General features: G+C 47.7%; 1 protein-coding gene across 1 annotated transcript; it reads left to right on the forward strand.

Annotated features, from left to right (window-relative positions):
* The first annotated feature begins 13,320 nt into the window (after window positions 1–13,320).
* FXYD4 (FXYD domain containing ion transport regulator 4) lies at window positions 13,321–18,848 on the forward strand. Its single transcript, XM_055589471.1, has 8 exons — window positions 13,321–13,412; window positions 16,355–16,421; window positions 17,107–17,139; window positions 17,254–17,277; window positions 17,962–18,036; window positions 18,141–18,177; window positions 18,436–18,473; window positions 18,655–18,848. The coding sequence occupies exons 2-8, from the start codon at window positions 16,382–16,384 to the stop codon at window positions 18,672–18,674; spliced, it is 267 nt and encodes an 88-aa protein (XP_055445446.1). The 5' UTR covers window positions 13,321–13,412; window positions 16,355–16,381; the 3' UTR covers window positions 18,675–18,848.
* Window positions 18,849–26,647: the final 7,799 nt, after the last annotated feature.

A 26,647-nucleotide genomic window follows, 5' to 3' on the forward strand; every position in this document is an offset into this window, starting at 1 on the left:
GCTGCCAGGCACCTCCACCTCAGCTCATCCTGAGGGGGGTGACGTGCCCTCATCTCCCTCTCTCAGGAAGGGAATCTCCTCCCAGGGGAAGTAACGGGCCCAAAACAATGAAGCTTAGAAGTGCTTGGGTCAGGACCTGAACCCAAGTTGGCACCTGAACCCATGACCCTAGATGCCAAGCTACTCTGCCCATTGTGAGGCTTCAGGAGGTCAAGAACGAAGAAGGCCAGGACTTCCCTGGTAGTACAGTGGTTAGGACTCCAACCTTCTACTACAGGGGCCCTAAGTTTGATCCCTGGTCAGGGAACTAATCCTGCAAACTTCCTTGTGCAGCCAAAAAAAAGAGAGATGAAAGGGCCAGGAACAGCCTTGACAAAGTGGCTCCCAGGAACGCTGGGGCTGGGGGCGGACAGAAAGGGAGTGGTGTGGTGGGAACAGACATGCCTAGGACATTTTTCAGAAAGGGAAGAAGAATCCCAGTCACAGCTTGAGGGCCTGGCAGTGTCTAATAGACTCTGTTACAGGAGCTGGGAGAGAGGCCATGCTGAAGAGGCCAGTGGAGGCTGGAGGGGAAGAGGGGGCAATGAGCTCCACAAAGAGCTGTGTGTGGGACTTCCCTGGTGGCCCACTGGATAAGAATCTGCCTGCCAATGCAGGGAACATGGATTTTATCCCTGGTCCAAGAAGAGAAATTTGGAATCATGATCTTTCAGTGAGGAAGGATAAGGACTCCCAGGCACTGGATGTTTTAGAGAAGAATTCCAAAGACTGATCCCTGGGCATTTCAACTTTAAAAGGTCAGGATGGTGAGCAGCAACCAGCAAAGGAGTTCGAGAAGGACCAGCCAGTCAGGTAAGAGAACCATGGGACAGTGGTGCTGGAGGCCAAGGAAAAAACTATGAATACTTGAAAGAGAAAGAAATTATCTTCCATGAAATATCTGCTAGGTCAAGAAAGACCAGTGGGGTCATGCTTTCCTACTGATGGGAATGTTTCAGTGGAGGAGGACAGAGGAAGTGCAGGAGTGGAGGAACATGTCCTTGAGCAAGGAGAGGCAATGAGGTCACTTGGAGGAGCAGAAGAGTTCACCCTGGAGGGCAGCCCAGAGGTTCCCTCCTGACTGCTTCTGTCAAGTTAGTCAAAATGAAACCAAGTTTTCACGGAGAGTCAGGGCAAGGAGGATGTCTTGGGAGAGTGAATTGGCCAACAGCAGAAATGGCAACCCACTCCAGTATTCTTGCCTGAAAAGTTCCATGGCCAGGGGAGTCTGGAGGGCTTGGCAGGCTACAGTCCATGGGGTCCAGAAGAGTTGGACACGACTGAACAACTAACACACATGGAGTAGGAGCGTGAAAGGCAGTGCCAAGGTCAGTTCCAAGCTCAGTCATGTGTAAATCATCAGGGTGGTTGTGGAGGTCCCTCTCCCTGGGCTATTAATCCATGGACAGGCATGGAATACTAGGGGGCAGAACGTAACGAACAAAGACCCAGAGAAGGAAGGAGGCCAAGGTGGATGCAGGCAGTGACATCAGTGAAGGACCAGGGTGTACTGATCTGAGCTCTAAACTCTGCTCTGGGACCCAGGACCCTCAAGGCCCCCTCCCCATATCCCTCCATTTCCATCTAGGCTCTTAGCCCCACCCTGTCCTCCCAGTGCCTGCTGCCCTGGGCACCAGACCTCATCTCACGTCCAATTCCATCTCCCTGGGTTATACTTGAGAGATGAAAAGGGTAGCCAGATGAAAGCTGGGGTTTGTTTACCACAGAGACCACGGTGGTCTGCTGTGTGTGGGTGGGGCTTAGGGGCTGAGGCCCCTGGGAGAGAGATGGGTTCTGGGGCTCCACTGACCACTACCCTCAAGGGCCTCTCCCCGCCCCTGCGTTGCAAGTCCTATAACTCCAAAGAACTGGATTCTGCCAATAACTCAACTGGGCTTAGAAATATTCCTGCTCAGAGCCTCCAGATAAGAAACCAGCTGGCCCACACCTTGACTTGGCCCCTGGGACCCTGCCAGAGAACGCTGCCTGGCACACACGGACTCCTGACCCCCATAACTGTGAGGTGAATACAGGCACGCAGGATCTTTAGTTGCAGCATGTGGGATCTAGTTCCATATGCAGGAATCTAACCCAGGCTCCCTGCATTGGGAGTGTGGAGTCTTAGCCACTGGACCGCCAGGGAAGTCCTGAGATGGTTATTGACCTATTCCCCATGAACTCTCATTTCTGTTGGTCTACCTCACCCTGAATCCCTGTTCATGCTAGAACAGGCTGAATGTGGACTGGGAAGGTGAAGGGCAGGGCCAAAGTTTCTTCCGGAGTCTTTCAGTCCTTGACTATTTTCAGCTGGAAATAATCCACATACCAGAGAGACGTTTTGGAGTGGTGAATTATGTTCTCCTACAGCCCCCGGATGATGTGTGACCTTTGTAACCTGCCTTGGGACACCGCTCCTCCTCCCACCATGAGAGAAAACCTTCCCAAAGAAAAGGATAGGGCAGGGAAAAGTGAGAAGTACAGGTAAGCTTTGGAAGGGGGTGTTATTCGAGTGCATGTGGTGTCCTTGGAGCTGCCATGAGCCATGCGGATGATACGCTGGCCTGCTGAGCTGCTGCCACCAAAGGCCACATCACCTAAGAGTCTATCCTGCATGAGAAGGGCAGAGAGGACAGGGACCTTTCGTAAGAACATGGAACACAATGGGGACATGCATACATAAGTGCTAAATAAAGACATGTGATATACGATGATAATTTAGGCTGCATTGGGAGTGCGCAGTCTTAGCCACTGGACTGCCAGGGCTTTGAAGGCCTCAAAGACTCAGGTTCATAATGATCAACAACAGCCTGGATGGAATAGGTTCTCATGAAGAGCACTGGAAATGCACACACATGTCAGCAATATGAAGCATGCAGTATATAAAACATTTCATAAAACAGAGAAAGAATCTGCCATCTATATAAGAAATGTATTACATCTATCTCCCTATGGACAGAAATGAAGACTACTGTAATAAAAATTATGTGGTTAGACAAATATATTGGTTACATAAATATTTTTTAAAATGAAGAAAAAGTGTAGAATAGTGCTTAAATTAATTCTAAATGGAGAAATGGTATACATATGCACAGTATGTGCATGCTCAGTCATTCAGTCATGTTCGACTCTTTGCAACCCCATGGACTGTAGCCCGCCAGGCTCCTCTGTCCGTGGGATTCCCTAGGCAAGTATACTGAAGTGGGTTGCTATTTCCTCCTCCAGGGGATCTTCCCAACCCAGGTATTGAACCCACATCCCTTATGTCTCCTGCATTGACAGGTGGATTCTTTACCACTGTGCCACCAGGGAAGCCCATGCATAGTAAATATACAGATTTATCTCTGTAGATTGGTAAAGATAGCCATTTGCATATCCAGTAGTTAGATAAGTATAATGTCTAAGTTGACACTATATACATAGGAAAATATATTTTTCACATTTCTTGATAAACAAGGTGTATAGAGTGATTCAATAAACATATAATCAGATACTTAATGGTTAGTTAAGTGTAGTTGTTAAGGCACCTGAATGTTATGAAGACAAGCTTTTCCCACTAAAAACTTCAGCCAGGTCAAGCCAAGGACAGTCCTGTCAAGTCCCGTATCAAGAGTACCAGTGGGAGCACTGACCCATAGGGGAAGAACCAATGCTGAAGCAGTCCTTGACTGCCACCTAGTGGCTATTGGGGGTGGACTCCTCCCTGTCTCCCCAAATGAAAACCACCTTGGGATCCCACACCCTTTCTTGCCTGACTCAGAGGCCAGGCCACAGAAAAGGCCCTGGGTAAGTGAAATGAGGACCTGACCACTGGCTTCATGCCTGGTGGGGCTGTGGCCTGAGGGGGCAGTTTCTGGGCCTGGCCTGGAGGGACAGTAATGTCACAGAGAAACTAAGGCAGGGAGGCATTGAGAGATACGTGGATATAGCAAAGATATAGAAATAAAGATGCCAACAACTTAAGAGACCCAGAGGGATGAGAGAGAGAGACAGAAAGAAAGTCTCAGACAAATTCAGAAAGCAACACCAAGCAACATTAGGAGACCAGACTCACAGAAGGCTGCCTGCAGGTGGGAGGACCTGCCAAACAGGAAAAGCCCTGTTGTTCCCATGGACTTCCAGGTAGTCCTCCAGCCCCATCCAAATACACCTTTCAGAAGGTCCTGGCACTCTAATTCCTAGTCCTTTCTGAGACTCATTGGTACAAATTAGCTTATTTCAGGGCTTTCCCTGGGACAGGCTGAGGCGCCACCTCTGCTGTGGCAGGTCCAGATTTACAGCTTCAGAAACCCAGCAGCCATTGTCTCTTTGCCCTTCTCTTTCTCCTGGTGAGTGTATTTCCCAGGTCTCCTTCATATACATAATGTATATTTTCTTATACATAAAAACCTCTGTAGGGACTTCCCTGATGGTCCAGTGGCTAAAACTCCATGCTCCCAGCACAGGGGGCCTGGGGACCAGGGAACTAAATCCCATATGCTACAACTGAAGGTCCCGCATGCCACAACCAAGACCCAGAACAGCCAAATAAATAAATAAATATTTTTAAAACGCCAGTAGGGACTTCCCTGGCAGTCCAGTGGTTAAGGATCTGTGCTTCCACTGCAGGGGGCACAGGTTCCATCCTCGGTCAGGAAACTAAGATTCCACAAGCTGTGTGGTTGGGCTGAAAAGTTAAAAAAAAAAAAAATTCTGTAGCACTTTGCCTGGAGAAAACAAAACTGACTATGGGTTTCCTCCCAACTGACTCTGTTTTGCTGAGGCATAAAGAGCTGTGAATTTGGAGGGTCCAGGGATCTCTCCTGGCTTGCTAAAGACCCCTGACTGGCTGATGGAAAACAGGATCTATTTTAACCCACCGTGGACACCTCGTGGTTTCATCTGCCCCATGCAGTCTGCTAATTTTTGTGTTGTGTTCCAGGACCACCTCCTTGCTGGCACTTAGCAAGCTCCTGGAGAACGTGGGGTGAGTTAACAGCGGAGGGACTTGGGAAGGTAGGAAATGTCAACTCCAACTTCAGTTCTCCTGCATTCTCCTCTCACCTTTCCCAACTAGTCTCACCCTGAGGCCACTGTCTGTGGCCTAGAGGCCTAGATTATGACCTTCTGGATTCTAATTCTTTTTAACTTTTTTGGCCACGCCACACAGCACACAGGATTTTAGTTTCTCAGTCAGGGGTGGAACTTGCACCCCCCTGCAATGAAAGCGCAGAGTCTTAACCACAGGACTGCCAGGGAAGTCCCCTGGATTCTAATTCTGATCCTACCACTTACCATCTGGCTCTCCTTGCTTCCACTTCCCCAAATAGAAGACAGAATACTAATAGGGTCCACTTCATAACATTGTCGTGAGGATTGGGTTAATACTGCAAAGTGTGGCACTGAACAGAGTTAAAACTTCGGACTTTGGAGTTAGTCTGGTCTTGGAGAATTCATTTAATCCTTCCAAACTTCCATTTCTAATCTGTAAAATGGGCACACACTTTGCAATATTAACCCTGGAAGTCCAGTGGTTAAGACTCAGTGCTTTCACTGCCCTGGGCCCAGGTTCAATCCCTAGTCCAAGAAATAAGATCCCACAGCCATGCAATAAAAAAGAAAAAAGAAAAAAAAAGCAATTGTTCTGTTATTCTAAATACATATGAACTTTCACACAAACATATTATGTTTATACTTTGTGTTCTTTTTCCTAGAACTTTCAGCACAGAGCCCGTTTCAGCTCCCACTTCCAAGATCTGCCCTTGCCTCTCTTCTGGGGCTGGTATGTTTGTGCTCTGAGGGCCTTACATGGGGCATTGCTGCTAGGCACCACGCTTGCACTATTCCAGTTTTCAGAAGCAATGACTCTTGTTTCCCAAGGCAGGTATGCCAATTTAGAAATCAAACTGAGATCCTGTGCACCCCACTCTGCCCAAGCCTAGGAGCTTTGAAGGTCTTAGTCACCATGGATGAAAAAGTAGAATACAGCAAACTCCACCCAGTTCTAGTGGCAAAACTGATTCTCCAAGTGCTGCGTGCAATGAAAGAGTGGAGCAGGGAGCAGGGATGGCTTCAGACCCTCACTATGGAAAATGCCACTGTTGATCATTAGAAGTTAATATATTAATATTTTACTAGTTTATTAAGAACTTAAAGACTTTATCCATGAAACTACAAGACTTTCTACAGGAGGGAAAAGTGCTACACAACTTTTAAAATATGATTTCCCATTGTTTACTAATCTTCAACTTCAGTAGTCATTTTAATTTGGTAAACATTTCTGGGAGGAACTTGTCATCCTGTTATGTCGTCTGATTGGAGTAGAACAGAACAGTAGCTCTCTTTGTTTATTGGTAACACTGCCTAACATATAACTGCAAAACATTAGGGGACTTTTAGATGAGCTACTGTAGTGGAGACAACAAAGACTTTGTCAAGCTTTGATTGCTTTTGAATCCATATTTCAGGTGGCCACAAATTCAATGCATTCTTTATCCTCCAGGCAAGGTTCTAGAAACTACTGACATTCATAGTCATATTCAATGCTAACAAACACAGAGTTAAGACCCCTTCCAAGCCTAGTGTCTTTGGTCTGTTGAGCTAATGTTTTCAGCTTTTCAACGGTAACATTCAACGCCAGTAAAAACATTCTTTTATTCTATTATTGCCAAATAAGTAAGTAATGCTCTTTATCAGACACTTAATCTTATTATAACTAACTTATACAAAGATGTGGATAAACAAGTTTGAAGGAGAGACATTTTTTGGAATGAGAGCAACTTGATCTAGATAAGAGGCCCTTTTCATAAATTATGCTCTAATCTGAAATCTGGGTATGTATTTGACCTCTTTGGCCCAGTTTAACAAGGGTGAAATGGGCCAAGGGAAATTTACGACTATGTCAACACAAATATTTTTAAACCTGTATTTCGAACACTGGCCAACTCTAACCTTCTAAGAAGGCAGTCTCTCTCCTCCATCACTATATAACTCAGCTGCTTTACGTGTCTTCACCACACTCATCAATGTCAATCAATACTTGAAATATTATACCAGCTTTTTCCTCTTTCCTACTCATCCTCATCATGTCAGCTGTTCAAGGCAGAAGCTTTGCGTTACCCAGTTGGAACCCTCAGTTCCTGGAAAAAGTGCCAGAACAGTAGTTAAATTCAAGACAGACATTGAATCAATGAATACATATCAAGTAATTATATTAGAATGAAAATACTTTGAAAGATGTAAGATCAAATTATAACATTAAATTTAAAAAACATCGTAGGGACTTCCCTGGTTATCCAGTGTGGTTAAGACTACCTTTCCAATGCAAGGAACACTGGATCAATCCTTGGTTGGGGGACTAAGATCCCACATGCTGTGTGGCGAGGCCAAAAATAAGTACATACTTCAATTTTTTAAAAAAGCACAATACACATAGTACATGTATATACATGCATGCTAAGTTGCTTCAGTCATGTCTGAAACTCTTTGCGACCCTATGGACTATAGCTCGGCAGACTACTCTGTCCACGGGATTCTCCAGGCAAGAATACTGGAGTGGTTGCCATGCCCTCCTCCGGGGGATTTTCCCAACCCAGGGATCTAACCCACATCTCCTGCATTGGCAGACGGATTCTTTACCACTAGTGACACCTGGGAAGCCCAGTACATATATAGTAATACCAACTTTCCCACAATTGGCATGTTAGTGAAAATACATATTTATGGACACAAAATATCTAAACAGATAGGCATCAGCCTAAAGTTCACATATGCATGCACACCAAAGAGAAATACACACACTCACACGCACATATATATATCTCCAATATACAATCTAAAAAACACTGAAATTGTACAAATGGGAGAATTGTTTGGTATGTGAAATCAAAGCTGTTTTTTAAATCACATTCAAAATAAAATCACATGTAGTTTAACGTGGAGAGTGGTGGTTAAAAGAACTGGTTCTGGAGCTGTCATTTCCAGTTGTGAGGTTGGATGCTTCTTTTTTATGTTTTTAAAATTTATTTTTAATTGGAAAATAATTGCTTTATAATATTGTGTTGGCTTCTGCCATAAACAACTTCAATCAGCCATAGGTATACATACGCCCCCTCCCCTGTGAACTTCTCTCCCACCCCTGACCCCAGCCCACCCCTCTAGGTTGTCAGAGCGCTGAGGTCTCTGTGTTATACAGCAACTTCCCAGCATGCTTCTCTTAATCTCTCTTCACCTAGTTTCCTCATCCTGAAACAAGGTGAGAGCCTTCTCTGGAAAGGTTGCGATGATGACATGAATTAACATGAGGAAAGTAGCCTGCCAGGTAGCAAGCACTCACCAAGGCTGCCACTGTGGATACACCCAGAGTGAGGGGTGCTAGTTCCCTTACCCTTACGAAGGTTATCATCTGAGGGGGGTGACACACATCAATAGATAATCCCCATTATGATGTGCTCAGTGGTGGCCTGTGTGACCAGGTGGATAAAGGAGTGACTTTTCAGGGAATTCTGAAATGAGACAGGGTTGGCTATGGGGGAGGTGACACAATGGAAAGGTTTATTTCAGAAGTGGTTGACTGGGCAGTGTGTCCAGGAGGTACTTCAATAATAAGGTCGAGGGCTGAGGAGTATGGTTGTGAGACATGAGCAGCAGTTGGACGAGAGACCCCTGGAAGAGCTCTAACAGAAGCGGAATGAAGGGTCGATGAAAAATGACATCTCCCGGTATCTGTTTTGGGAACCCTTGCGCTTCTCTCCTCTCGCACAGGTTTTCATCCTCACTCTTCGAAGGGCCTTCTCAAATGCAAATCTAACAATGTCTCTCCCCTGCTTGAAGCCCTCCCTCCCAAGGTCCACTGCCGGCTTTCTGGCCTCACTCCCTGCGGTCCGCCTCCACGGCTCGTCCCCCTCCTCCTAGGCCTCCTGAGCTCATCCGATGCTCTGTCTCTTCACCTCAGCTATCCCTCACAGGCTCTAAGGACCCAAGTCCGGAAGACTACGGCCATCTCGCGGCAGGAAGGGATAAACGGGTGAACAAAGGCCCCAGAAACAACCAGAACCCCGACCGTTACAGGCTGACGCAGAGGTGAAAGGAAAACTGCGCATGCGTAATAGGACGGCTGCTTGACAGCCACTCGCGAGAACCCACGTAGGGCCAATCTGCACCGGGATGAGCGGGACCGCTTCCACGCCAGAAAAGCCCCGCCCACACGGCCTGGGCCCGCGCCTGCGCCTCACAAGCGGCTTTGCCCAAGGCCCCGCCTCAACTCCCTTTCCTTGGTGCCGATTGGCTGGAAGTCATCATAGTCCCGCTCCGGATGGTTGTTTCTCGGCCCCCTGCACCAGGTGTAGTGGGTACGGATGGCTTCTTGGAAGGACATCCTAAAAGTCAATGACGTCTTTTTGGCCGAAGTTGCCCGAAGACAGCCAGGCAGTCACTGACTGTCGCAGAGACCTCCATATCCCCATTCTTGAGACACTCCCCCACATCGTCTCAGTATCCCCTCGTCTGGAACGCTCTTAGATCGCCCAACGTGACGGGCCCATCCTAACGCCTCCCAAATGCGCAGGAGTCAGCCTAGACCGAGATCCAGGGAAAAGCCCTCAAACTGCCGCTACCCTTCAAATGGCTTTCCCTGCACTCATTCACCTCCTTGTCTTACACCCATTCGCCTCCTGCTCTCGCACTGGTAGGCGGGCGAGCGAAGTCAGGCTTCCTCCCTCCACGCGGTCCTCAAAGAAAGTGAGACCCAGGTCTGTAGGCAAGGAGCCCAGCATCCTGAGCACACAGAAAGGGACCTGCTGAACATGTCAGCCAATGAAGTTAAATACATACCCAGATGCGAAAGAGACAGGAATAAGAACAGGGGGACTCCTGAGGGAGATAGCACAGAAGGGGTCCAGGTGGGAGTTCAGTATTTCTAACAACTAGGAGAAGCCTCAGAGATTTCCTTTGTCCTTGTTCTCTCATGAATGAGGTCTCTTCTCTCCTCTACCAGATTCATCAAAATAGACAATCTCAGCTTTCTACTGACGCCTGTGACATTCAGTCTATCTTCGAAGGCAGGAAAAAACACTTCCACTCTGCGCCAGGCATTAATACTAGCCACTTCCCTTTTATCTCTGGCCAACCTTAGCTAATTCCTGTTTTAGTATCTTTCTTCAGAAAAATTAATGACTTTGAGGATGCATCTATGTTCTCCACAGAGTAACTAACAGGTAATGCTTTGGGAAGGGGAAAAGTATAAGTTGGGAGTATGAAGAGCTTTGGCAGTGATTGACATGAGCAGAAGAGAGAGTCCTGGTGTGAGTGCTGATTTTCAGGTGGCCACCCTTGGCAACAGACTTCCTTTGTTTCACACAAGGTCCTTTGTATCATTTGCAGCACTGAAGTCCTGAAGGGGAAGTGAGAGTTCAGAGCTGGATCTTGCTGCATTCTCTCTTTTGACTTTTGATACCTCTAGGCTCTCATCTGCATCCATCTGACTGAGGCTGGCTCTCCATCACCTACTCCTTTGAACCTTTCATCATCAGAGGTTTGATTTCCCTGTAGGTCTCAGTTCCTCTCACCAAGCTCCCCATCTGGTAGATAAGAAATCAGGCCCAAATGGATGATTCCAGAAATTCTGATAAGGAATGCATGCCCAAGAAGCTGGGCAAGTGGCCAGATCTCCTTGAAAATGACTTCCTGAAAACAGCCTTCACTGCCAGTCCAGCCCCTCAGGAATCACATCTTGAGAGAGCAATTGTTCATCCTAAATACTCCAAACAAATGAGACACCTTTCTTTTTTTTTTCATGAGGTTTGGGAGAAATTTGGAAAAGATCTACCAAACCTCATGCAAAAAAAAAAAAAAAAAAAAAGGTGTCTCATTTGTTTGGACCTGGCCACAGGACTGGAAAAGGTCAGTTTTCATTCCAATCCCAAAGAAAGGCAATGCCAAAGAATGCTCAAACTACCGCACAATTGCACTCATCTCACACGCTAGTAAAGTAATGCTCAAAATTCTCCAAGCCAGGCTTCAGCAATACATGAACCGTGAACTTCCAGATGTTCAAGCTGGTTTTAGAAAAGGCAGAGGAACCAGAGATCAAATTGCCAACATACGGTGGATCATCAAAAAAGCAAGAGAGTTCCAGAAAAACATCTGTTTCTGCTTTATTGACTGTGCCAAAGCCTTTGACTGTGTGGATCACAATAAACTGTAGAAAATTCTGAAAGAGATGGGAATACCAGACCACCTGACCTGCCTCTTGAGAAACCTATAAGCAGGTCAGGAAGCAACAGTTAGAACTGGACACGGAACAACAGACTGGTTCCAAATAGGAAAAGGAGTACATCAAGGCTGTATATTGTCACCCTGCTTATTTAACTTATATCCAGAGTACATCATGAGAAACGCTGGGCTGGAAGAAGCACAAGCTGGAATCAAGATTGCCTGGAGAAATATCAATAACCTCAGATATGCAGATGACACCACCCTTATGGCAGAAAGTGAAGAGGAACTCAAAAGCCTCTTGATGAAAGTGAAAGTGGAGAGTAAAAAAGTTGGCTTAAAGCTCAACATTCAGAAAACGAAGATCATGGCATCTGGTCCCATCACTTCATGGGAAATAGATGGGGAAACAGTGTCAGACTTTGTTTTGGGGGGCTCCAAAATCACTGCAGATGGTGATTGCAGCCATGAAATTAAAAGATGTTTACTCCTTGGAAAGAAAGTTATGACCAACCTAGATAGCATATTCAAAAGCAGAGACATTACTTTGCCAACAAAGGTCCATCTAGTCAAGGCTATGGTTTTTCCAGTGGTCATGTATGGATGTGAGAGTTGGACTGTGAAGAAAGCTGAGTGCCAAAGAATTGATGCTTTTGAACTGTGATGCTGGAGAAGACTCTTGAGAGTCCCTTGGACTGCAAGGAGATCCAACCAGTCCATTCTAAAGGAGATTGGTCCTGGGTGTTCTTTGGAAGGAATGATGCTAAAGCTGAAACTCCAGTACTTTGGCCACCTCATGCAAAGAGTTGACTCATTGGAAAAGACTCTGATGCTGGGAGGGATTGGGGGCAGGAGGAGAAGGGGACGACAGAGGATGAGATGGCTGGATGGCATCACTGACTCGATGGATGTGAGTTTGAGTGAACTCCGGGAGTTGGTGATGGACAGGTAGGCCTGGCGTGCTGCAATTCATGGCGTTACAAAGAGTCGGACATGACTGAGTGACTGAACTGAACTGAACTGAACTGGGAGATCTTAGTTCCCCCAGGGATCGAACCTGGGCCCCTTGCATTGGGAGCTTGGAATCTTAGCCAGTGGACCACCAGGGAAGTGCCCCGAGACAATTCTTAAAAATATACAAAGCTTGTAAAGTTTTCTACATGCACCTTCGTGATAACTTATAAGCACTGAGTTTAATATATCTAAGAAGCTAAATTCATTAGCTTGGGAACTGATTTATGCTGCTTCCAGTGTGGAAAGCATTATTGCCCACTACTGAGTGTGTGGCCAGCCTTTGGGGCCTCTTGGAGGGGACAGAAGCAACACTCAGTCTTAATGCACCTACACTGAACTCTGGCAAAAGTGGGAGATGAGGTGGTAACTCACTGTGTGCTCACAGAAGTTACACACAGGTAGCTGGGCTCCCTCTCCCTGCGTCTGTCCTGGGCTCAACCTGTCCTCTACCTTCAACCAGTGGCAATAACACCTGATACAGGTGAAGTTTTCCTTCTACCCGTTAAAGGTGATAATATCTCATGGTGATAGGGATGGGAATGGAGGATCCTTCAAGTGGGCAGCAGCTTCAGGATGGAGTAAAAGTGCTAGAACCTTCTGGAGAAGTGGATCTGAGGTCTTTTTCATACTTCCTGGAGATCTTTCCAAGCATTTGGGACTTAAACAGTCCTCTTCCTACAAATGCTTGCTTTCTTGCTGTTTATTTCTCACATGTGGAGTGGGAAAACTTGAGCTGAGTTTCCCCTCTGCTACCATGGCATGCAGTGTGACCTTGAGCAAGACTTTTATCTTCTCTGGACCACAGTTTCTCTCATGCTGCAGGGCTCACTGTGTGTATACAAGGGCCATTCCCAGCTACACAAATAGCTCCTGTGAACTGAGCAGCATAATCAGATGTCATCATCACAGCACATACTCAGAGTCAGCTCAGTCATAGTTCCCACTTCATGGGTGAGCAAACAGGCTGGAAGAGGTGAGTTGTTCAAGTGCATATAGCAAGTAACTAACAGAGCCTGGGGTTGAATTCAAGGCATGCGCTATTAATGATTTTTCTGAATCTTTAGTTTCACTGATTCTCCTTACATGGGTCCTGGGAGGCATTCATTCCACAAATTGAGGACCAGCCATGGGTCAGCCCCTTGCCCCTGAAACACCTCCACCCCAAACCTCAGGTAAGTCCTGTTGTTTCTGCAGTTTAGAGGAGAGGGAACTGAGGCTTGGAATGAAGGAGCTGATTGAGATCACTCAGTGAGCTACTGGCAAGCTGGGGCCAGCTCTGGCCCCAGAGGCCCTAATTTAAACTCTGTACAAACTGAATCAAGAATAGGAAGCACCATGGAAGGTTTTCATGAGGAGGTGCCACATGTTTGCACTAGGAAGGTCCTCTCTGAATCCTTCCCACCCCTGTCTTTCAGGGCTCTGTCCTGCCCTCTGACCCTTAGCACTGTGATCCACTGATGGCTTCCTGTCCTCAATGACTCAACAATTCAATCAAAATCTATCAGTATCCATGACTGGGCATGGGAGGGAATAGGGAGGCAACAGTCCTGTTTCAGTTGGTCACCATGCATTGGAGAAGAGGGTGAAGAGAGAGGAATTAGGGAGGGGGGACAGGATAATAGACAGGCCTGGAGTCATCCAAGGTCAAGAGCACAGGTAGAAGGCACGTGGTGGGTGAGGGACAGGAAGAGAATTTGGCCAGGCATAGGGTCCACAGAGGGAGGTGGCCCACTCCTCATCTTGGGGCTGGTTGTCCTCCTCCTGCCCCCCACCTGGCCCCACCACCCTATCTTACACCCCTGCCCCCAGGCAGTAGGCAGGAACTGAGGACCTGCCCACCTCCACCCGCAGCTATGTGGTTCTCAGGGCTGGTCAGAGGGTGGGCCATCTTAAGGGGTGCCCATCAGCCCCATTTCTTCGCCTCGATGAAACCAGTCCAAGGAAAAGCAATGAGACCACTGAGCAAATGGAGCCTCAAGGCCAGACCCTGACTCTCGTTGACACCATGTTTCTGGGACACTCCCCTACAGAAGTCCTGGAACCCCTACTTTTGGTATAAGTACCCAGAAACATCCTGGTTCCCTCCAGCACCTTTCTGGACCTCTCTTTTAGGGTCCAGGTGAGCTAAAGAAGCAGAAAGCCCACCTTCTCCTCATGAGAAGGGTCTGGGCACCATTGCCTTAGACTCTGAGCGGGCCTGGGTCTCTCACTCCACTGTCTGCCGGGTGTGGCAGTCTCCTTTAAGAGCACACTGGGGAGAGGGAGCTGCAGGAATCCTTCCAGATTCTCAAGGAATCTGACCAGTTCCTTCTGCCTGATAGTATTGTTGCCCTGGGCAGGCGGGGCCACGGGCTTAAAAAACCGGAACCCACCTGGGCTGGACGCAGCCCTAGAAGCCTCCTCAAACCAGCTCTCTGCACCCAGCCGGCTCTTGGGTGAGCTCAGGAGAAGCCTCTCAGGTGAGCAGGTTTCTGCTAGGACTTCAGGACTCCTAGGCAGAGGGGTGGAGGTGGAGGGGTGGTCTGGGGTACCAGTCTGAGGAAGGGTATGGTACCTGCCTAAGTATTCCCAGTAACAGATGTGTTTGGGGGTTTGGAGGACTGGAAGCTGCCTGCCCTGTGAGCACCATCATGCGGAAGGTGGATTGGGGTCTGGAGGAAACAGGAAGCAGTCTTTGGCTAAAGAATAATGGGGAGTTGCGCCCCTCATGATCCAGGAGTTCCAGGGTGATAGAAGGGGCAGGGAGAAACAGAGGCCAATGGAGGGCCGGGTTTACAAATTGCTCAAAGCCAAAAGACCCCCATGTTCTGAAGGAGCAGCTTAATAGTTCTGACTTCCTACTGCAAGAGGATCCATGTACTTGTGTATTTACTTACTCTAACATGTTTCAGTACTTATTATGTGCTTGGCAGTATTCTTAGGCTCAACATATAGTAACTCATTCAATTCAAACACAAGCTTAGGAGGTTGTTCTTATAATTATCCTCATTTTTACAGGGCACTGAAGCACAGACAGGTTAAGTAACCTAGCTGAGTCACACAGCTATTAAGTGCTGAGAGAGGAATTCTCCGGCTAGCTGGGTCCAATACGTAATAACTGGGGTTGCAATTTGGAACACTGACAATCCCTATGCCTGCCTGAGGCTAATAATAGGCAGAAAGCTGGGAGCGTCTTATCTCAAGGACACAGCCACCCTAGGGACTAATAAATGAAGACAGAAATAGTTCCCAACCTAAGGAGAAAGAATGGGCCATGTCCCAGCCACCAGGCACTTTTCTGCTAACAGCAGTCTGTACTCTGAGAGTGGAATTCGAGGCTACCTGGAGCATGGTCCTTGGCCGGGGCTGGGGTGGGAGGCATTTGCCTGCACCCAGCATCTGGCCCCAACTCTTCCGCTTCCCCTGTCCCACTGCTCACTCAGAGGAGTTCTGGGCTTGCCCTGTGTGTGCGCACTCAGTCGTGTCTGACTCTTTGCGACCACATGGACTGTAGCTTCCCAGGTTCCTCTGTCCATGGGATTTCTCAGGCAAGAATACTGGAGTGGATTGCCATTGCCTTCTCCAGGAGATCTTCCCAACCAAGGGATCAAATCCACATCTTCTGCATTGGCAGGAGGGTTCTTTACCACTGCACTCCCTGGGAAGTCTGGGCATGCCCTAGCTGGAGGCTGTCTTGGACTTCAGCCTGGTAGTGCCCCAGGCCCAGATCTTTGGAAACAATACCTCAAGTCCTTTGAGCTGGGGGTCAGGAAGGCAGGCACTAAAGCCTGAGTTAGAGCAGTAGCCCTCCTCCTGAAGGTGTGTCAGGCATCTGATTACCAGATTTTAACAAAACCTCATATGGCGCTTACTATTGGGTTGGCCAGAAAGTTTGTTCGAGTTTTTCCATCAGATGATACAGAAAAACCTGAACAAATTTCTTGGGCAACCCAATATGTGCAGGCATTGCTGTAAGTATTAGAGGTACTACTATTATTAACTCTAGAAAAGACACAGAAATTAGTAACTTTCTCATGTCTACCCCACAAGCAGCCTTGAGATTTGTGCCACTGGCCTCTGTGAGCATGGAGCTGGTTGGGACTGTCTGACCCCAGCCTGCCCTCTTCTCCTGCAGACCTGCAGTCCTGCGTGCCGCTGTGTCATGGAGGGAGTGACCCGGGCCCTTCTCCTCCTGTTGGCCGGTGAGTCCTCCCAGAGGCGACCGTGCTGCCACTCACTCACCTACCAAGGCTGTGAAAACCAGGACAGCATCTCATAAAGGGCACCTGATGTTGAATAAATGGGTTTTCATTTAGACTGCTAACTTAAAGATAAACATAAAGGAAGTATTGAGTTGGCCAAAAGGTTTGTTCAGGTTTTCCGTAGATCTTAGAACCTGAACGAACCTTTTGGCCAACCTGATTACAGTAAGGTAGACGTTCCCAACATTATCCTGAATCATGGAACTTTGGGAAACTGTAATCACCTGTTAGCAAGAAGAGACCAGTGTTCCCAACTTCTTTAGGAAGCAGACCATTAGCCAGGATCTAGGTAGGAAGCTTTTCAGGAGAGGGTAAAGATACCAACACATCATCCCATTTTGAATATAAGAAAGAATAACAAGAAGCCTGAGAAATAGCAGGAAGGGCTGGGATGGGGAGCAGGGCACAAAAGCCAGAAAATAGGAGACAAAATCCTAGGTCTGTTTGGGTTGGGGAAGGTATGAGGAGGGGAACCAGTGACCTCAGGGTCCCCCTCCACCCCCCACTCTGGTGCCCCAAGCAAGGCTGGTTGATCTTTTGCCTCTGGGCTGGTGTCCTGCCTGCTGATTCATTTTGAGACCAGTATCATGAATTAACACACAGTCCCTCTGCTTCTCTCACCCAGGACTGCCTGTCTTGGAAGCCAATGACGTGATTGGTGAGTGAGGCCCTAAACTGCTCTGCTGGCCCTGCCCCCAAGTTCTCTCTCTAAGACCCCACATCTTGTCTCCTGGTTCTGGTTGTTAATTTTTTTTTTCTTCCTTTCCTGCAGATAAAGACAGTCCCTTCTACTATGGTAAGAGCTGATATCCCTTGCCCCTGACCCCTACCCTTGCCTATGCTAGACCCCTTTGCTCGAGTTGGTAAGGGGTGATGTGGAGCCCAGTGTAGACAGACGGGGGCTTGAGGGAGTGGGCAAGGAGGAGCAGAATGAGGATGAGACTGGGAATTAAAGAATCAGCATGGTGGATCAGAAGAACGACAGGCCAACATGTAACATCATCTTTGGGAGAACTTCCCTCCAGCAAGGAGGTAAGGGGCCTGCAGAATGTTTAGGAAGACTCCTGGGAAAGTGGCTGGAGGCAGCTGGCTGATCTCCTTTCTTCCATTCACTCTCTCTTCTCTTGCCTTCCACAGGACCAGCTCCTTGCTGCCCTACAACCCCTGCAAGGAGGTGTCCTCTCCTTCTGCCTGCCACTGTCCCCCACACACCCTCATCTTCCCTGGGTCTCAGCTCAAATGTCACCTTTCAGCAAAGCCTTCCTTGATCATTCTTCAAAGCCTCTTCTTTTTCTGTGCATTTCTGCTTGATTTTTCTTCCTAGTACTTGTTCCCATCAGATATGACATGATGTATTTATGAGTTTGTCCTGCTTGTTGCCTGGAATGTAAGTGCGTCTGTATAAGCAGGTGCGCATAACTATCTGTTGAATGAGTGGGGTGGAGCCAGGCTGATGCTAGCCCACTCTCCATTCCTTTAGACTGGGAAGGCCTGCAGCTGGGCGGGATGATCTGTGCGGGCCTCATGTGCATCGCTGGACTCTTGTTCGCCCTGAGTGAGCAGTGGGACTAGCAGGGTCGGGTGGAGGTGGGGAGCGGGTGGGAGGAGGGTGGCCCAGGCTTTCCGGGCTCTTTGCACTGGCTGTGTCTTCCTTCACAGGTGGCAAATGCAAATGCAAGAACAAGCAGAAGCACGGGTGAGACTCCTATTGTGTGTCCTTTGAGCTGAGCAGAGCAATTGGGGCATAATGTCCTACAATTTGGAAAAGGAGGACAGAGTCCTGGCTGTCCCTGGGTTTGCAGTAGAATTTGTTATTCACAGATAATCAACCCTGAGGGGGCCTCTGTCAGAGAAACCTCTGACCCTTTGTATTGTTTAAATTGGTACCAGGAATCTTGGTGGGGGAAAAGGACAGAAAGTTCGAGGATGCTAATCTGGTATGTTCCTTTCGCAGCTCCTTACCTGAGAAAGCTGTTCCACTGCTCACTCCAGGTGAGATGGACTTGAGAGCCTTCCTGGCACTCAGGCAGTAGAGCCGTATAATTTGAGGATTAATACATGTTGTGCTGTGTGTAAGGCAGGACTGTCCTGAACCAGTCAGCCTTGGGGATGCCTGAGGCTGAGGATGTGTATATGGAGTTTGTGAGGACCTGACCCCACATTCTCTCCACAGGCTCTGCCAGTACCTGCTGAGCACAGGATTGGTTTCATGACCCTCCCTGCACTGGCTCCCATGCTGTCCCCTTCCCCGTGGGGCCCTTACCCCCTCAGGATGGCTTTTCTCTCTGTTGGTGGGCCCTGAGGCTCTCTTCTGATCAAAAGGCTATCCAGAGATTATTTCTAAATTAAATTTATCTCCCCCTCTGATGGACTTATGACCTTCTGTGGGTCTGGTTGGGGATGGGTAGTTTGGGACGAGACGATAAAATCTTGCTCAGGAAAGTCCAGGCCCCTCAGCCGGGGTGGGGTGGGGGATGTCCCATGCATCCATGCATGGATGCATCCATGCTGATGCACCTTGTGGCTGCATGTTTGTCCTGAAGCCCATTTCCAGCACCCCCCTCCCTTTGAGGACCTCCTGATAATTGATAATTGATCTCCTGCCTCATCCATGCACCACACAAGACACCTCAACATTATATCAAAGAACATTACAATTTCCACACCTTTCCTGAAGACTTTAGAAGTCCCTGTGACCCAGATCCCCATGACTTCCTGTAAGCCAGAATGATCCCCAGTGGTTTGCCCTCTGCTAAGACCCCAGCTCACCCAGTGAGTGTTCACACAATCCAGGAGATGCAGTTCTTCCTTCACGGACTCAGCCCAGTAAAACTATTGTAACCCTTAGAGCAACCCATGAACCCTTCCTCTTACTCCAGGTAATGTCCTGTGAGACCCTACTATGAGCAACATCCCAAGAAGCCCTGCAGAGTGCATTTCAGAACCCAAAACCATACATGCCACTCTGGGTCTCAGGACGTCCTAAGTCCATTCCTGGAATACCTCATTGAGAGGCCCTAGCATGCATGGCATAGGTCTGTGGAAATGGCTCTTCCTCTTGGCAGCCTGTTTGTCTGGAGCCTCACCCCTCTTGCCGACCTCCATACCCTAAGGTGGAAGGAGCTGAGGCCTACCCTGCCCAGCCCCTGCTCCTGGCAGAGACCCTGGGGTGGAGACAGGTCAGGGCAGCAGTGGTCTGCCCTGTCCCTGCCAGGCAGTGGCTCACAACTTGGGTCTGAATCTGGGCTGATGGGGCAGCCACCTGCCTTAATGTTGCTTCAAGCCACCTCTACTGGCGGCGTGGAGCATATGCTATTGTGTCTGAAGTGGACTGTAGCCCGCCAGGCTCCTCTGTCCAAGGGATTTTTTGGGCAAGAATATCTGGAGTGGGTTACCATTTCCTCCTCCTGGGGATCTTGCCAACCCGGTGATCCAACCCAAGTCTCTTGTGGCTCTTGCTTTGGCAGGCACTGAACCACCTGGGAAGCCCCACCTCTACTGGTGTCCTGCTCCAAACCTTCCATCCATTTCCAGGGTGTTGGTACCAGATCTTCTGGAAAGTATACTGTGTCCAAGACCTGTGGGCTGGGGTTAGGAGGCCAGCACAAGAGATTCTAGAGGCTGAGGAGCCTGCCTTCTGGTCTTCAGCCCTCCCAGGTCGTGAGGTCTAAAAATGAGGGTCATAGATCTGTTTAGGGCCCTTGATCAGGATACATAAGCAGGGTGAGGGGATGGTTCGAAGGCTGGCCCAGAGCTACAGCCATTACTCAAAGAACCTGAGTGGAACTCGGAATACCTGGCTGAAATTGGAGCCATTCACTGTCCAAGGTGAGTAGGGGAGCCCTAGCAGAGTGCTATGGGCGTGGACGGCTATGCCAAGCTCATCACCCACCCAGACAAGATCCTCTTAGGTGTTAAGGCCCCAGCATTAGGAGTCGGATAGATATCATGAAAAAAGTAAAATGAGTGTGCTGCAGCGGCGCGAGTGCCTGGTTAGCGATGGGTGATATGGTCATGAAGTGACATGACATCTGAGATGTATCCTCAAAGGTCAAAGTGGAGAGGGGCCAGTCGCGCAAACATCTTTCCTGGTAGAAGGAACTTTGGCCTTTTGCTTTTCTGAGGACCAGAGGAAAGTCACCGTGACTGGTACATAGACGAGAACCCCCGCCAAATCCTGAGTAGGAATTATAAGAGACCGGCAGCTGCGCAGGGAGCGAGACCAGGAAGAAGGCAGGGAACAGGCGCGCCCAGGGGAGGGCGCAGCCCTGACGCAACACGCAGCATCATCTGCCCAAAGGCGGTTTCCGGCCCCGCCTTTCCGTCTTGGGGAGGGGGCTGCTCCCTGAACGCGGGAGGCTGCTGATGTGAATAACTGCATTGGAGAGTAAAATTAGCTCCGCCTAAAAATAAAAAAAAGCGAGTCTGTGGCCTCACATGGGGCTAGAGTGGCAGACGCGGACGCAGTATTGTCAGAACGCCCTCTTCTGGGTGACCGGCAACCGTTCTCTGAGAAAATTAGGTCTCTACCATCGCAAAGGGTGAGGTGTTCTTCTGTCTGAAATTCAGTCATTATGAAGGAAAGCCCATCGCTGCCAGGGGAACCTGAGTCACTCTGGCAAGAGATTCAACCTCGATTGCCACCGGGGCGCCCAGCTCCGGAAGAGGCGTTTCTGGACGCAGTGTTCCACTACCATCTTAACGTTTTGATTCCCCAGCTCCGATTCGCGGTGGAGGCCAGTTACACAGTTTTAATCTGCTTTCACCCAGCCAAACAGCCTAATTTCACCTAAACAAACTCCAGTTTTTCTCACGCCCCATAATCCACTGAAAGGCACTATATCCCCATACACCCTTGCTGTGCAGCTCCCTCATGGCCGAGTCAGTGAACCTGGCTTTGACCAATTACAGGGTCCCACCTGGTGGTTTAGGTTGATTCTACCTGTCCAAGGCTGAGGCACAGGGTTCATGGAGAACATCTGGGAGCCTGGGTTGATAGTGGGTGGTAAAAGTCACTGACTGCGATGGGAAGGTTGGGGGAGAGGGCCATGCAGGATAGAGTTGTTAGCCTGGTGTGGCTGGCGCCTGGTGCTGATTGCCAAGAGAAGCTAGCTCTCCTTTTTCCCTCCCAGTAGGAAGGAGGGAGTAGGAAGTGGCGAAGGTCAGTCAGTCATAGGACGAGAGGAGTCCCTCCCTGCCCAGGCTTCACTGTGTGGAATTACTCGCTGTGCCTTAGAGACCTCTCCCTCAAGCCCGTTCCACACAACCCCCCCAACCCCACCCCCCGCCCACCCACCCACCCACCAACCGAGGCAACAAGGGGTTGGGGATTGGGAGGAGGCTGGGTTTATGTCACCATTCCTGCCTTTTGTCATCTCCTAGATGAGGGCTGCCCAGGAAAGAACCAGAGAAAGCAAAGGGTAATTTCCACTTAACTGAACACTTGGGTCATTATGGGCACTGTTATAAACACTTCCTAACAACCTATGTGATGGGGATTTCATATTACGCCCTCTGTGCTTAAGAGGAGACCAAGGTTCTCACAGGTCATCTTACTCACTGAGCCGTTTCTGAAGGACTAGGTTACACTGCCTTTCTGGTATTCACTATCTGAAAGAGAATCCAGGTTCTGTACCTGCTGGGGGAATATATATATTATACATATACACACACACACTTTTTATTTAAACAATCTGATTTTCTGATTGCAAGCATTTTTCATGATTATCCAGAAAACTGAATAGTACAGAGATAGCTCAGAAGAGAAACCAATTTCTTACTCAGCACTCAGAAATAATAAAGGGTATGTTCTGATATATAATGACAGTATTCTATAATTCTCTGGAGCTCCAGGTTGTTGCATGAACCAGTAGGTCATTACTTCGTATTGCTGAGTAGTCCCAGGCAGTCCTCTTAAAATAAGGGAGGGCCTACTAACTTAAAGAGAATTAATATGGTTTATTCTAAGACTAGTCATTTGAAAACACTGGTATTTCTGTTCCACAGAAGGTAGCAGTCTTTTACCCTCAATTTCTGTGTGTGTTAGTCCTTCAATTGTGTCTGAATCTGCGACTCCATGGACTGTAGCCCAATAGGCTCCTCTGCCCATGGAATTTTCCAGGTACGAATACTGGAGTGGGTTGCTATTCCCTTCTCTAGGGGATCTTCCCAATCCAGGGATTGAACCTGTCTCTTCCATTGCAGGAAGATTCTTTACCATCTGAGCTACATGTAAATACTATAAAGCTCAGGGTAAGAAGTGAGGGCTAACAGCTAACATGAGGGAGCATGATCCCATTATCTTGGTTGGCCAATGGTTAGATCCTCTGCCAGATCCTATAAAGGGATTTATCACTCAAGTCTCAACCCAGCCATCAAAGGAGTATTATCTTACAGAAAACCCCTTCAGCTGAAGCTCCAATACTTTGGCCACCTGATGCAAAGAACTGAGTCACTGGAAAAGACTGATGCTGGGAAAGATTGAAGGCAGGAGATGGGAATGACAGAGGATGAGATAGTTAGATGGCATCATCGATGCGACAGACATGAGTTTGAGGAAAATTTGGACACGGAGAGAGGGAAGAACAAAGAAGCCAAGGAACACCAAGGACTGCCAGCAGTCACCTAGGCTGGAAGAGGCAAGGATACTTCCTTAGAGTGAGAAGGGCTTTGCCAACGCCTTAATTCCTACTTCTCACCACCGAAACTGTGAAAAAATTAATTTTTCTACATTATGTAAAAAAGTTACATGGAAACTTTACAACTCACAGTAACTGATGTTTAACAGCCAATTAGACTTAGCTGAAGAGAATGATTGGAAGATAGATAAAAGGAATAGACATATAAGGAAAGAGTATTAAATAAAATCCAATTTACCAGTGATTAAAGAATAAATTGATACTAAACCTGAAGTAACTGCAAATTCTAATAGAGTATCCAACAACAAAAATCAATCTTTTAATAGAGAAATATTATTGAAAGCTTTCTCTGAAATTGGGAGTAAGATGCCCCCTGACCCCAACTTTGTTCATCACCATGTTTTCTAATGATGAAAAATGAACATACCTAAGTAAGCAACAAGGCTAAGAAAAGAAAAAAAGTACCTAAGGATTAGAAAGAAATTAATCAAACTGCCATTATTTGTAAATGGCAGGACTTTGTACATAGAAAATTCAAACAATCAGGACCTCTGTAGTGATCCAGTGGCAAAGACTCCATACTAACAATGCAAGGGCCTGGGCTGGATTCCTGGTCAGAGAACTAGATCCCACATGCTGCAACTAAGACCCTTCACAACCAAATAAAGAAAAGGAGAATATCCAAAGAACCTACATTTAAATCAGCATTAAGTGATTTTAGCAAGACCACAAAAGTAAACATTAAAAATATATATATATATATATATATTTTTAATCCTGCTATTTCTAGTCCCAGGAACAAAACTTTCAGCAAAAGAAAAAGGCACCATTTAAAATATAATAAAATACCTAGAAATAAGTGTAACAAAATATGTCCAAGAATTTTTACACAAAGTCTAAAAACAAAACCAATGAAAGAGCCTCAGGATTTGATGCGTCTGCCAACACTCAGCAAGAGGGGGATATTAGTGCAGGGCGAGCACAGTAGCTCCAGTAGCTTTTTGAATGGTAAACGGCTCCCTGCTACAGAGGAAGTGTTCATTCCCATCACGCAGGTGGCTGAGCAGTCACCATGTAGTGAGACATCAGAGGTAGCACACAAAACCATCTAGAACAGTGACTCCTGGATGGTGACGCCTGCTCTGTCCTTTGCAGCAGGGCAAAGGCTGTCCCTGCAGCCTGCTAGTCACCTGGTAGTTGGGTAGCAGCATTGTTTTCAAGTAGGATTTCTTCAAAATCCAAAAGGTCCTGCCAAAAACTATGCTTCTTGGTGAGGCAGTGTCTTTACTTTTCCATTGGAGGAAATGTCCGTTTTGCCCAAGGCCTGGAGTCAGCAAATAATTTACTATAAAGGCTCAGAGTAAAATCTGCTAGGCTTTGTGGGCCACATGGTCTGATGAAACTACTCTCTTGGCAGAGTAACACAAGAGCAGCCTATACAAAATAAATGAATGCAGATGGCTGTGTACCAGTAAAACAACTATTTACAAAACAGGTCCAGATTTGGCCCATGGGCCCTAGTTTGCCAGTTGCTGCCCAGGACTATTATACTAGACCCTAAAAATGTCCTTGACACAGCAGAGCCCTGAACTCTTCCACCCGCTAGCACACAGGTGTCTTTCTAAGTCATTCCAAGTACTCACTCCTTCCTCCTCACCGAGACCAATGAGCATATCATCAATACAGTGGATTTGGCAAGGTGATCAGTCTCCAGAGGGCAGGAGTTACCAGCCAGAAGACGACAGAGAAGAATGTCCAGTTACGAGGTCATTAAAAAAAAATCTTTTGCTTGATGCTAACTCAGAATGTATTCACTAGGTCAGGGGCTTCCCAAGTTCCAGAGGCTTTACCTTTCCAGCAAACACATCACATTAAGCACTGAGCCGCAACTGGGGCAACCCTGTGGTTAAGTTCCTGGTTGTTTGCTAATGTATGGTTCAGTTCCTTGTTTGCTTTCATCTGCCAGAATCCATCTGCTTTCTGGGGACCAGACATGCAAATGAAAAGGGCTAGGCTTAACCTCTTTAAGCCTTGGAGTATGGCTCTAACCCCACATGTTGCAGACATCACAATCTCTGTTCACTGTCTTGGATGGGGAGTGCTTTCTGAGAGGTTCCTCTTGGCCTTACCTACCACCAAGACTTTCAAGGACCCAACCGTGTTTCCGGGTGGGGGAAAACCTATTAGTTGCCAAAGATACCCCTTCCTACTCACTCATGGAGATAACCTGAGGTGTCTTCACCTGTTTAATCCAGTGACATGAACTTGGGCCTGTGAATCCGTATCACCTGGCCTTCTTATGCTCCCACTCTAAGAGAAGTTGGCATTTTGGATGCCTGGGATCAGTATTAACTCAGACTATTAATGCAACATCATGTAAGAGATTTAATCTTTACTACACACACATTGTCGCAATGCTGCCAGGCCCTTCCCCCACTTCATTTGATGGTCTCTGGGCCTGAGACCTGGCTCTGTTCTGAAAATAGACTGATTTTTCAATCTGCTTTTTGCTCACATAATCAAAGAGAAGCAAATGCTGGGAGCAAAAGCTGACAGATACCTCAGGACTGCACCTGCAGGACCCTGACACACATAGGTGTTAGCCTCACCACAAATGTGGCAGGGTCCAGGCTCCTTAACTGCCTTTCAGGATTTGCTGCCCATTCATCCAATTGCTTCCACTTCCTCTCCTCTTCCGGAATTGCATATCCATCCTTCTGAACACTCAGGATCTCTCCCTCCTATAGGTCAGTCTCCAAGCTTCAATTCTGTATTAAAAGGGCTCCAAAAGTGCTTACAACTTATACACTCAGTCCTAATGCTTGTGTAGTTTCCTTCACGGGGTTGTGTAATAAAAATCTGAAGGCCAAGGCCCATTTGAAGTTTTCACAATTTTTGACAGAACTAGAAAACAAGTGCAGTCTTTTGTACTGCAGGTCTATTAGGAATAGATTTTGAGACATAACTTGGGTCCCCTGCCATCAAACCAATTCATCAAAATGGAAACCATTTTCAGGGCAGGCTGGATTTGGCTTACCAGCATTTTACCTCATTCCTGGAGCAGACTTTGATACACAGATTTTCTTCGTATCAACCACATACCTCAGGTGAGGTGACCAAGTCTAGGAAGAGGCAGGTAACCACTGCAGCTGCAGTGGGATTTAGTCATCCAGCACATTCCTGATTTCCTACCCCAGGTTCTGAGAGCCCACTCCATGGGAATTCTCCAGGTAAGGTGAGTTGCCATGCCCTCCTCTAGGGGGCCTTCCCAACCCAGAGATCAAACCCAGGCCTCCCACATTGCAGGTGGATTCTTTACCATCTGAGCCACCAGGGAAGCCCACTCCTTCCATATTTGAACTTTTAAATTTGCCAAGATCTACAGGGAATAGATATACTCCCTGAAACTTCACTGCTCTAATTAAACCTTAGCCTTTTCATTGCACCCTAGCTCTGGCATTCCTGGGTGATGTTGCTACTGTATCTTTGCCATCTGAGTCTGCAGACCACTGGTGGGAAGAATGACAG

This window comes from Bubalus kerabau, chromosome 1 (genome assembly GCF_029407905.1).
Source record: "Bubalus kerabau isolate K-KA32 ecotype Philippines breed swamp buffalo chromosome 1, PCC_UOA_SB_1v2, whole genome shotgun sequence".
NCBI lineage: Eukaryota > Metazoa > Chordata > Mammalia > Artiodactyla > Bovidae > Bubalus > Bubalus kerabau.

Bases quoted from the DNA above. Each gene is read 5' to 3' on its own strand.
- FXYD4 (XM_055589471.1), top strand. From the start codon at position 16,382: ATGGAGGGAGTGACCCGGGCCCTTCTCCTCCTGTTGGCCG. The intron at 17,140-17,253 runs GTGAGTGAGGCC...CCTTTCCTGCAG, and splicing joins GGAAGCCAATGACGTGATTG to ATAAAGACAGTCCCTTCTAC. The intron at 18,178-18,435 runs GTGAGACTCCTA...TTCCTTTCGCAG, and splicing joins AAGAACAAGCAGAAGCACGG to CTCCTTACCTGAGAAAGCTG.